This window comes from Otolemur garnettii, unplaced genomic scaffold (assembly GCF_000181295.1).
Source record: "Otolemur garnettii isolate 467f Iridium unplaced genomic scaffold, OtoGar3 scaffold00013, whole genome shotgun sequence".
In the NCBI taxonomy this organism is placed as follows: domain Eukaryota; kingdom Metazoa; phylum Chordata; class Mammalia; order Primates; family Galagidae; genus Otolemur; species Otolemur garnettii.
This window is the reverse complement of record NW_003852408.1, coordinates 8,925,485-8,937,692: the sequence shown is the minus strand read 5'-3', so window position 1 is coordinate 8,937,692 and position 12,208 is coordinate 8,925,485. Positions and strand designations below refer to the sequence as shown.

At 43.9% G+C, this 12,208-nt stretch overlaps 1 protein-coding gene across 2 annotated transcripts in view; it reads right to left on the bottom strand.

Annotated features, from left to right (window-relative positions):
- Positions 1 to 11,712, bottom strand: part of WDFY1 (WD repeat and FYVE domain containing 1) — a 44,071-nt gene extending 32,359 nt beyond the window's left edge. The window contains exons 1-2 of one of the 2 annotated variants that reach the window (XM_023510388.1): positions 11,708 to 11,712; positions 6,856 to 6,897 (exon numbers count right to left, since the gene is read on the bottom strand). In XM_023510388.1, the coding sequence (XP_023366156.1) occupies positions 6,856 to 6,862 (7 nt within the window). In that variant the 5' untranslated portion in view covers positions 6,863 to 6,897; positions 11,708 to 11,712. Of the gene's footprint in view, positions 1 to 6,855; positions 6,974 to 11,707 lie in introns of those variants that run through there. The other variant, XM_023510389.1, reaches the window with a different exon arrangement.
- Between the last annotated feature and the right edge of the window lie 496 nt (positions 11,713 to 12,208).

Sequence of the window (12,208 nt, the reverse complement as noted above, 5' to 3'; positions counted from 1 at the left end):
GAAACGCCCCACCTGTGCGCAACAAGGCTTAAGACTCAGGGTGATCTGACCCCTCAGAGTTCAGCAGCTCATCCGGTCCATGTCACCCTTGCCCATGGCAGGTCAGAGAATAGCTGGAATGTGTGCAAAGATGAGTTCCCTGCAGCAGAATGCCCATTCATTCCATGGCAAGCTGGGGAAGCCACTTCAGGATTACTTTTTCCCCAATGGTGAAAAATGCTCCCTTTTGCGATGACACACACAATTCAGTTTGTAGTAACTGGAGTCTGAGGCATCGTTATGCTCCTAGAAAAACACATGCCTCTTATACATACACCCCTTCCACGTTCTACCCATCCTTCCATGAATCATGGGCCAGAGAATGAATTTCTGAAAGAAGAAACTCTGAACTGTCTTCCCCTGCTAAAAATCAGAATTAAAGTGGTTTATAAAATAGAATGAAAAGAAGTGCTTGGGTTCATTTTAGCCTAAAGAATGTTAACAATGGAAGAACCATAAAAAGGAAACGCATACCAGGAAAAAACAAAGCAAAACAGATGAACTTAAGTTTACTTTGAAATAAAAACTTCCCATAAAAAAGTAAAAGAGGGCAGGCACAGTGGCTCATGCCTGTAATACCAGCACTCTGGGAGGCCGAGGCAAGAGGGTCATTTGAGGCCAGGAGTTCAAGACCAGCCTGGTAACACAGCAAGGCTCTACAAAAAATTAAAAACATTAGCCACACATGGTGGTACGTGCCTATAGTCCTAGCTATAGGAGGCTGGGGCAGGGGCATCCCTCAAGTCCAGGAGTTAAAGTTGTAAGCCCAAGTGACAGAGACTCTATCTCTTAAAGGGGAAAAAAAAAGTCTTCTAAATGAACCCACCATCTGAATATAAAGTTCTTTGTCTACAATGGGCCAATATTCTCCACCAAAGAAAGAAAGTAATCTATAATACTGGATTGTACCCCAAAGCTAAAACAGCTAACTACATGATCAGATCACAGAAAAAGACTATTTCCCACTGCACTCAAAAACTTCTAGTGGCCAGGCCTGATGGCTCATACCTATCTAGCACTCTGGGAGTCCAAGGCCAGACAACTGACTGCTTGAGGTCAGGAGTTGGAGACCAGCCTGAGCAAGAGTTAGACTCCATCTCTACTAAAAATAGAAAAATTAGCTGGGTATTGTGGCAGGTGCCTGTAGTCCCAGCTACTCAGGAGGACTGCTTGAAACCAGGAGTCTGAGGTTGCTGTGAGCTAGGCTGAAGCCATGGTACTCTAGCCTAAGGAAACAGAGTGAGACTCAAACAAAAAACAAAACAAAACAAACCTATAATAAGTATTGAAATTGTGCACAAAACAATTAGAATTCACTATAAGCCCATATACCCTTATTCACAATACTGATGCTTCAGATTAAAAGAGCAACTATATTTAAGAATTATAAACACACAGATATACACAACCTCACACAATCAAAAGGCTCTTTTATAACTATGCATATAATTAAATCATGCTCTGATGATTCCAGAGATTCACTCTCATCATTTTTGCTTGCTCTTTGTTGGTAATAAATCTTAATACATTAGTTTTCAGCTTTTTTTCAATTCTTTTTATGCTCAACCCTATAACAAACTACGTAAAAGCATAAATCCTTTTTTTTTTTTTTTTTTAGACAGAATCTCACTCTGTTGTCTGGGTAGAGTACTGTAGCATCATAGCTCATAGCAACCTCAAACTCCTGGGTTCAAGCCATCCTCTTGCCTCAGCCTCCTAAGTAGCTGAGACTACAAGTGCCCACCACAATGCCTTGCTAATTTTTCTATTTTTTATAGAGACAGGGTCTCACTCTTGCTCAGGCTGGTCTTAAACCCCTGAGATCAAGAGATCCACCTGCCTCGGCCTCTCAGAGTACCAGGATTATAGCCATGAGCCACTGCACCTAGCCATAAAATCTTTCTTTTGTGTAAAGTGCTGAGTAATTTTATGAGACTAGAGAATTTTTTTTTTCTTTTCTTTTCTTTTTTTTTGGAGGGGGGCGGGGAGATAGAGTCTTATTCTGTTGTCCAGGCTAGTGTACTATGGCTCCAGCCTAGCTCACAGCCATCTGAAATTCCTGGGTTCAAGAGAGCCTCCTACCTCAGCCTCCCTAGTAGCTGAGACCACAAATGCCCACCATAATTTCTAGCTAATTTTTCTATTTTTAGTAGAGACAGGGTGTTACACTTGTTCAGGCTGGTCTTGAGAACTGTGCTCACATGGATTAGAGGTGAAATCACCTTGCCTAGCTGAGAATTTTTACCTACCAAAAAAAAAAGCTTCTCTTGTTTGTTTTGTATAAATGATGTCCTGGCTTTCTTCCTTAAAGGTTTCCATCAAGATAAGCAATGTAAGTTTAAAATAGAAGGGAAGGTTGTATATTCACAAAACAAAACACAAAGCATATTTCAGATCAGTGAATTTTTTTTTTTTTTTTTTGAGACAGAGCCTCAAGCTATCCCCCTGGGTAAAGTGCCATGGCATCACGCTCACAGCAACCTCCCACTCCCGGGGCTCAAGCGAGTCTCCCGCCTCAGCCTCCCAAGTAGCTGGGACCACAGGCGCCCGCCACAACACCATTTTTTTGGTTACAGCCATCATTGTTGTTTGGCGGGCCCGGGCTGGGGATTCGAACCCGCCACCTTAGGTGTATGTGGCTGGCGCCTTAGCCGCTTGAGCCACAGGCGCCGAGCCAGATCAGTGAATTTTTAAAAAGGCAACTCTACAGTCCAAAATCAAAGGCTCACAACTCTGAATCAGGCCAGAGGGCCAAATCCCAGTCTACTGTATGTTTTGTTAACAAAGTCTTGGAGCAGTGGCTCGTGCCTCACTGAGGCTGAGACAGGAGGATCCCCTTGAGCTCAGGAGTTCAAAACCAGCCTAAGCAAGAGAGAGACCTCTCTCTACTAAAAGCAGAAAAATTAGCCAGGAGTTGTGGCAGGTACCTGTAGTTCCAGCTACTTGGGAGGCTGAGGAAAGGAGGAAAGGAAGGAAAGAAAGGAAAGGAAAGGAAGAAATAAGAAATCTTTGTTTTCCTTAGAACACAGCCAGGCGCTTGCATTTCTGTATTTTTACGCTGGCCTCCGTGATCTAAGCCTGTGTTGTTTATGACTGCATTCACGCTACACGGCAGAGCTGAGTAATTCCCACAGTCCAAATATTTACCATCTGGCCCTTTGCAAAAGGAGTTTGTGGCACCATCCCACACTATAACTGTGGTCACAGACAGGCATGATCTGGAATTACAACCACAAGCAATCACCTTAGCCCCTCTGGCCTCGGTCTTCTCACAAGTAAAAATCTCATCTACCTTGCATAGCTATTGGGATGATCTCATAAAAATGATAGTATCAAAAACAGCACAAAGCACATGACAGACAGATTCTGAAACTTATTTTTGGTATGTTGGGTAATGTTATGGAACATAGTTGGACTACATATCGCAATACACATATGCTGTTTGGGTCTTTTTTTTTCCCAGAGTCTCACTCTGTTACCTCAGGCTAGAGTGCTGTCGCATCATAGCTCACAGCAACCTCAAACTCTTGCTCAAGCAGTGCTCTTGCTTCAGCTTCCCTGAGTAGCTGGGAAACAGACCCTCACCAGAATGCCTGGCTAGTTTTTCTATTTTTAGCAGAGATGGGGTCTTCCTCTTACTCAGGCTGGTCTCAAACTCCTGAGCTCAAGCCATCCACCTGCCTCGTCCTCCCAGAGTGCTACACCTGGCCAGGTTTGGGTTACTGATCACTGTCAGGTCATGGGAAAATGTTTCATTTGGTGGATAACCAGTAAAACATCCTAAGTTAGGTAATCTGAAGATAGTTTTTTAAATCAACATGGTACTTTTCTTCTCATATTTTCAATCTTAATTTTAAAATAAATGCTTTTATAAAACAGACAAGCAGTTATTTTTCATAATCTGTTCACTCTGTTTCCTTCTCGTGCTGTTCTCGCAGCTTAGATCCAGGTCCAAGTGGAGACAATATAGAAGCATCTGGAAGCAACAAGCCGAACATGTGCAGATACAACTGTGCTGGTGTGCAGGTGTCAGCCACGCTCTGCAGAGAAGCCATGGCTGCTAAGCTGGGGAGGAGACAGTTAAGTCAACTTGGGGACAGAGATGGCCGCAGCCACTCGTCCAAGATCTAGCAGGCAGGAGAGAACACACATTTCAGATGGTAGGGTTTTGGTGGGAGCGAAATTATTTGTAATGCTGTAGTAAATATCTGGGGAAATGCATGCCAAGAAGTGAACTAAATATAAGACAAAATCCGTCTTGGTCTATTTCTGTTTTAATAAGCATGAACCCCAAGGCAGAGGGCTCAAGATTAAGCTATGACCAAAATATCAACCATGGGGGAAGTGTGGGGATGGGGGGAATAATCACAGTTGCACAATCGCATTAATGAGATTTTCCACAATGATGGCCAAACATTCCCTCGCACTGGTATGAAGTCCTCAGGCTATTGCTATTTCCAGCTATCTTATCTATCAATGGACCTTTGGGAAATAAGGAGTTATCAGCTTAACAGAGCCTTTTTTTTTTTTTTGGTTGGGTAAAGGGTAGCAGGCTCAGAGGCCAAGGGTATCCCATCCAGCTCAGCCCTGCTCTCAGTATTCCCTACGTAAATTTGTCAAACAGGTTCCCTAAGCTCCTTTACTAAGACATCAGTCACTTCATAGTTCAAGGTGAGAATTCGCTGTGAGATACCAAGGTTACCATTCACAGTATATGCTGACATAGGTAATAAGGAGACGCTTCTGTATGGCACAATAAATTATGGACAAACTTTCAAGTAGTTGTCAATTGTGCTATGTATTGTAGTTTTACTAGCTGGGTCTGGTGGGCTCACGTCTGTAATCCTGGCATTCTGGGAGGCTGAGGCAGGTGGATTACTTGAGCTCAGGAGTTCAAGACCAGCCTAAGCAACAGTGAAACCCCATCTCTACTAAAAATAGAAAAATTAGCCGGGTGTTATGGTGGGTCCCAGCTACTCCAGAGGCTGAGGCAAGCAGATCACTTGAGCCCAGGAGTTTGAGGCTACTGTGACCTATGATGACACCACAGGATTTCCCAGCTCAGGGCTGGACAGGGGCCGCCCACCCTATGCTCTAGGCCCAGGTGAGCTCAGAAATCAGACCCCCATCTCTAGGCACAAACAGGCTGCCCTTTCCAGGTCACACCCTCTGGGCTCTAGCAAGGTCATGAACAAAGCAGCCTGAAACATTTTGGGTGTAAAGAGCATCCTAATTCCCACACTGAGTAGAGAGCACACACCCTAATCCCTTCCTTGAGACAAAACTGCAAGAACCTAATAACCCTGCTCTAGGGGAGGGACTGCATCCATTCCTTTGTTTATACACTCATTACGTTTGTGAAGGTATTTTTCCATCCACCAAGCCCTGGCCAAGATGTAATATACACCCCCAGACAAAGGGCCCGGGGGGAGACTTCTGACTTGGGTCTTCCCCTGTGTCAGAATCTCTGGTACTTTTTACTCCTTCTATATTCCTTTCTGTCTAAAAGAAATCCTATCTTACTGCTATGCTGTAGTCTGTGGGGTTCATTCTTCAAATCCCCAAGAACTTACTGAAGAAGAAATTCCAGTAACAACAGCACTCAACCCCAGGGCGACAGAGTAAGACTCTGTCTCAAAAAAATTAAAAATAAATAGGTGAATAGATAAAATTTTACTGTTCCTTTTGTAATAGTTATCTTTATACTGGTGTTCTGAAAATCATTCATTTTCCTTGAATGATTATTAAAAAAGAGAGCCTACCTGGCCTGCCTGAGCTATTGGTAGAAGATCACAGAAGAAATGAAAATTCCTAATCAGTAGTAACTGTTTGTGGAAAGGATAACGGCATGGAAGATAGCACGGACACCCAACAAGAGTGGTGGGTGTAAGAACGGCACAGATTGACTGGGCTCTGGATCACCAAGCTATGAATAGTGTTAAAAAGCCCTTCTTGGGCAAATTCAATGATGGTCTTCAGTAACAGACCATCCAGCACACATCAAAGCCTTTTTTCTTTCCTCAGGAGTCCTCTGAATGTTGAAATACGTAACTGAGGAAAAGCCCTCATTGAGGACCAAAAGCTTAAGGACATCAGCAGGTATGGATGCCTTCTGTATCACTCCTTGGGACACCAGGATTCAGCGCCCCACTGGGCGTGGGTCACATCCAGGCACACAACCAAAAGCTGATGAAAAGGGTGAGCAAAAGCCTGGTCATCAAGCTCTGGAGCTACGGCATCCTTTTTCCATCCCAATATCAGCTACTACTAAGTACAAAGTCACTACTCGTTTAAGTTGGCCCAATTAAGACACAGGAAAACTAGGAAGGAACAGGCTGTTGTTCCTTTTCCCCAGTTTTGCTCAAGTCGACTTCAGTTAAGCCCCAGAGTCAACTTCCTTTGTAAAAGAAAAGTTTTCCTGCAGTTTATTGCAACCTGCCAGAGGTATTAGGCAACTAAGAAACTCACTGTGAAATCTAGTAGTAATTTTTTTTTTCTTTTTTGAGACAGAGTCTCAAGCTGCTGCCCTGGGTAGAGTGCCGCAGCATCATAGCAACCTCCAAGTCTTGGGCTTGAGCAATCCTCTTGCCTCAGTTTTTCTATTTTTAGTAGAGACAAGGTCTTGCTTTTGCTCAGGCTGGTTTCAAACTGGTGAGCCTATGCTATCGGCCTACCTCAGCCTCCCGGAGTGCTAGGATTACAGGTGTGAGCCACCACGCCCGGCCCTAGCAGTAATTTTTAATCAGACATTTTGAAATTTAAATCATCAAAAACACTGGCGACTTCTTCCTCAGGTGGAGCAGCTCAGCCACTTACAGGCCATGGTGTGGTAGATGCTGGGCCAGTACTGACCGCTGTCTCTCTTCAGCCAGACTCGGATGGTTCTGTGGAGAAACGGAGAGAAAGAAGCAGTTGATAGGAATTTTACCTTCTTTTGTGTTCCAGGAAAACTGAATTTTTAAAAAATTTTCAACGCTATTTTCTAGCTGATCTTGTAAAGTTAATCAGTTGGACAGGCTGCACAAACATCAACAAGTACACTGTACGAACATTACATATAGCAGAACAGCATGTGGGCTCAGGCAGGGCCTAGGAGTCAGGATTGCAAAGAACTTTAGTAATATGGAAATGTCCATTATGTAAGGACATGCAAAGGAAACTGAGGACTTTAAATTGCTTTCTGGGGAAAAAAAAAAACTTGTCTGAGAGCAAGGCAGAGGCTGTAAACAGGAGGAAGATGCTTCTGGAGAAGCGGCTCAGAAAGGAGGGAGCACGCAGGGTGGCCGGCGGCTCGGAAAGGAAGGAGTGCGGCGTGGCCTGCGGCGCGGAAAGGAAGGGAGCACAGTGTGGCCTCCGGCTGGGAAAGGAGGGAGCACGCAGTGTGGCCGGCAGAAAGGAAGGGAGCATAGCGTGGCCTGCGGCGCGGAAAGGAAGGGAGCGCGCGGCGTGGCTTGCTCTCCAGTCCTCATCAGTCTCCCCCCAGGAGGAAGTCACTCCACACCGTGTCCCTGGGCTCCTCTTTCATCAGAACACACGCACGGGGCGATAAGGAAATCCTGTGCACAGGCAGGAAAATGACAAGCGACCAGAATAGTCAGCTTCTTCTCTGGGTTTATTACCTCGGAAGGACTCAAGGACCCCTATGGGGCCCCTGTGTGCTCACGCGCCCCTGGGAGCCGGCTCTCCCCTCCCCATCGCAGGGACACACAGGGACTTCCCTGGGGCTCACTCTGCTGGGCCTCTGAAGAGCTTCACAACTAGCTCGTCCTCCCCATTGGCTAGTCTGTTATATTTTTCTAATAGCAACATAGATACCAGTACACTGTTTATACTGGTAAACTTTATAACTAAAACGTATGAAGACTAAATGTTGACACTATACACTTCTAATTTCTTGAAGGTCAGGACTAGTAAAGCTGCTTGGTGGGCCTTGAGGCAAGTGGCTCTGCACCTGGGCGCCATGGTGGCAGTGTCCCCGCTGTCCTCCCTGACCACTGCAGCCCTCATCCAGGAGTAACACCAGCAGTGCCAGCACACCAAGGAACCACTACTCTGGTGTGCCAGGAGAGGCGTGGGAGGCACTCTGCCCCACCAGCAGGCTGGCGAGGCCCACGAGGGCTACACAGAATATGTCCAAAGACATGTTCCCTTGCGGCAAATACGTGGACGGAACTCCTGAAACGTGGGAGAGAAGCCCCGGAGGAGGAAACAGCAGGGGAAGCATGTTTCCATGGAGACATCTACATGGCAAGGCGACCATGTGTAACACACAAGGACTCATGTCTAGGAGACGGACATATGTCAGTGTCCACGAGAAGAATGTGGCAGACCCACATGACTCCGTGGGTCTGCACTTGATCTCTGGGTCCACACTCTCTTTTCAAGATGAAAAGCGTCCTTTTGCATGTAAGTCCACTGACTACAGCAAAATCTTTCCAATGAAACCAAGTCTCATGAGGTGCCATTGGGCACGATCCTAACAAGAGAATGAAGCTCCAAGTAAAACCTTCTTGTGAATAAAAGAAGTTTGGCCTCCTGCATTAGGATCCATCCCTCCTCAAAGGAAACAAGAAAACCAGGCTGATCCCTGCCTAAGATGGAGAGTTGCTCAGCACTGTGACTAAGATGCTCTCCACAGTATAATACTCACCCTCAACTAAACTTCTCATGTATAGTTTAAATGACCATAGACCAGTGAGCTTGCTTATCTTCTCAGAAGCATACTTTTCTTTATTAAAATCAATGATGCAGGCTCAGCGCCTATATATAGCACAGTGGTTACAGCACCAGCCACATACACCAAGGCTGACAAGTTAGAACCCAGCCCGGGCCAACTAAACAACAATGACAACGGCAATAAAAAGTAGCCAGGTATTGTGGAGGGCACCTGTAGCCCCAGCTACTTGGAAGGCTGAGGCAAGAGAATCACTTAAGCCCAAGAGTTTGAGGTTGCTGTGAGCTGTGATGCCATGGGACTCCACCCAGGGCAACATAGTGAGACTCTGCCTCAATTAAAAAAAAAAAATTGCTGATCCAGATTTAAAAAAAGACAAGTAAGATTGGTCAGAGACCAGGGATAAAATCAGAATAGTGGTTGTTTCTGGGGACAGAACATAAAAGGATATAAGGGAGCTTCCTGGGGGTGGTGAGGCTCCCATGCATTTGTTAGAAGTTGTCCGTCTATACCTAAGATCCATAGAGATTACTGCGTATCATTTTTTTTTTTTTTGAGACAGAGCCTCAAGCTGTCCCCTGGGTAGAGTGCCGTGGCATCACAACTCACAGCAACCTCCAACTCCTGGACTCAAGTGAATCTCCTGCCTCTGCCTCCCAAGTAGCTGGGACCACAGGCACCCGCCACAACACCTGGCTATTTTTTTTGGTTGCAGTCGTCATTGTTGTTTGGTGGGCCCGGGCTGGATTCGAAACCACCACCTTAGGTGTATGTGGCTGGCGCCTTAGCCACTTGAGCCACAGGCGTCAAGCCACTGCATATCATTAAAAGAAAATTAAGACTAGTAGTTGACCTTCATTCATCTCAGTAAATAAGATGATGTAGCACTGCAGTGAGATTGATGCTATTGTGCTTACTGGGGTCATCTGTACGAGAACCCTAAGGAGAGTAACTCTGTCAGCACCTGTATGTCAGGGTTTGGAGGTCTAAGGAAGAACAGAATGCCAATGCATTCTGAAATTCCTCAAATTGACCCCAACATCTTGGATCATGACTGTGTAGGGGGTTCAAAGGACTGGGGGCACCTGCTCTTCCTCTGCACTCTTGGAAAGAAGGGGAATATTCAGATACCAGAGAATTCTGTTGTGAGGAAGAAATCTTAAAGATCATCTTTTCTAACCAATCGTTCAACCTGGAAAAGTCTGATTTTAATTTTACACAGCTTTAGGATGATGTTTAAACTAGCTCAGTGGAACTGAGTGGGCAGAATGGAACCCACTCAGACTTCAGCAACTTCCAAAAAAGTATTGAAACATCAGCATACCATTTGGTCTGCATAAATTGGACCCATCGTAGGACGCAACTAAAAAAACTCATCTCTTGCTGTGAGCTATGACACCACCGCACTCTACCCAGAGCACAGAGTGAGACACTGTCTCAAAACAAAAGCAGAAAAATAAATAAATAAAACCTGATCTCTTAGGATGTTTCCTTTGAAAACTGTTTATCACAACCAGGCCGTCCTTGTTTGGAAATGAGTTTCCAAATTAGGCACTTGGCCTTGATAGCCAGCTCAACCCCTATATTCACAACGTCCATACGGAACACCCTTCCTTCTCTTTTCAAGTTGAAACCTTCCCCTTCCTTACACACTGCTAAAATCATCCACTTCCGAGATTATATCAAACCAATATTAAGTTTAACCATTGACACTGTAGCACTCCCAAGAACCTATGTATTAAACAGAGTTGCCTACTTTCTATGAGTGATATAGAAATTTATTTTGTATTATGTCCAAAATATTTCTTATTAGTTTAACACATGGTTGTAAAAATAGGTTTAAGTGGGGCTGCTTACTCAAAAATTAAGAGATTCTAGACTGAAAAAACTTACTTCTAATCCTAGCTCTCTGGGAGACTGAGGGGGGTGGATTGCCTGAGCTCAGGAGTTAAAGACTAGTCTGAGCTAAAGCAGGACTCCATCTCTAAAAATAGCCAGGCACTGTGGCAGGCACTGGTAGTCCCAGCTACTCGGGAGGTTGAGGCAAGAGGATCACTTGAGCCCAAGAGTTTGAGGTTGCTGTGAGCTATGATGTCACAGCACTCTACCCAGGGCAACAAAGTGAGACCCTGTCTCCAAAAAAAAACCTTACTATTCAGCAAATTGAAAAGTAAGAATCTACTATTCCCTAAGTTGAAAAAAGAAGAAAAAAAGGAAAAAACAATTTTATAAGAGCAAACTATTTAAATCTCTAGGAGGATATTAATAAACCACCTAATCACTAGTGTCCTGATCAGATGGTTTTATTTTTACATAAATCACAATATTTTCCGCCTAGATGAATGTCTAAGTCACTGTCTCCATGAAAATGAAATAAAACCGCTTCATTTTCCCTTTCATATTTTGACAAATCTCCACCCACACTTACACTCCTTTTGTGTTTTTCTGCTGCTTATTCCACTTTCTTCTGATGTCTGAATTTTTTTTTTTCATATTCCAAGACTTGGTAAATCCAGAAAAAATAATCTTTCCTTAAAAATCACAACCTCAGAAACAGGCTCATTCTTTTCTATGCTCTATGTTTAAGTTGTTTTAAAACAATGGTAGCTATTTTTCCAAAAAGTACTTAGGAAAGGAAATGTGTCATTTCTTCCCGAGCCCACAGAAATGTTTTTCAAACTTGCCCCTGCTCCTGTTCCTGGGGAGGGCCGCTGCAATCCAGCTCCTTTGCCCTTCTGGTTAGAGCAGCAGGGACTTACATTGAGTTGCCATATATCCTGCAGACCAATTAGAAAAGCCATCTCCACCTAAGATAGTAACATTATAAACGGACGTCCGTAACTACAACGTACATACACATCACCCCTTTATTTGTCTATCATTCTTCAGCACTATAGATCATTCATTTATTTTCAAAATAAGTAAAATGCCAAAGTTGGATCTTATGTCCTTAAATATTTCTGATTAAAATATGTTTAAAATGTAGTGCTGCACACGGAAGAGCAAAGAAACGAGTCAAAACAATAACACAACGCCATTTCGAAGGCTCTCATAATTTTCTGTCCATGCTGTAAAGCAGAACGGACATTGCTAACAAGACTCTCGCTCCATAGTGTGAGGCAGACATCTGCCAAATGATAATAACCATAATGACAAAAATAATAATGATAAGCCTTGATTCAGGAATTCCGGGCTTGGCAACTGTTCCTGAACAAGTTATATAACAGAAAGGAAATAAAAACTACACACTTAAAAAGTTCATAGGAGCATTCTCAAAAGAGTAAAAATTAGGAAAAAAGGTTAAACAATGAAATGGGCTAATGATACAGTAATTCAATAGCTTATATTGTCATTCAATATAGTCGGGATGATCTGGATCCCTGAGAAAAATGTTTATGAAATGCTCAGTTTATTATTTTTTTAAAGTATTATGCAGGGATTCCTTGGAGATACTGCATGTTCAGTTCCAGACCACTGCAATAAAGTAAATGTTGC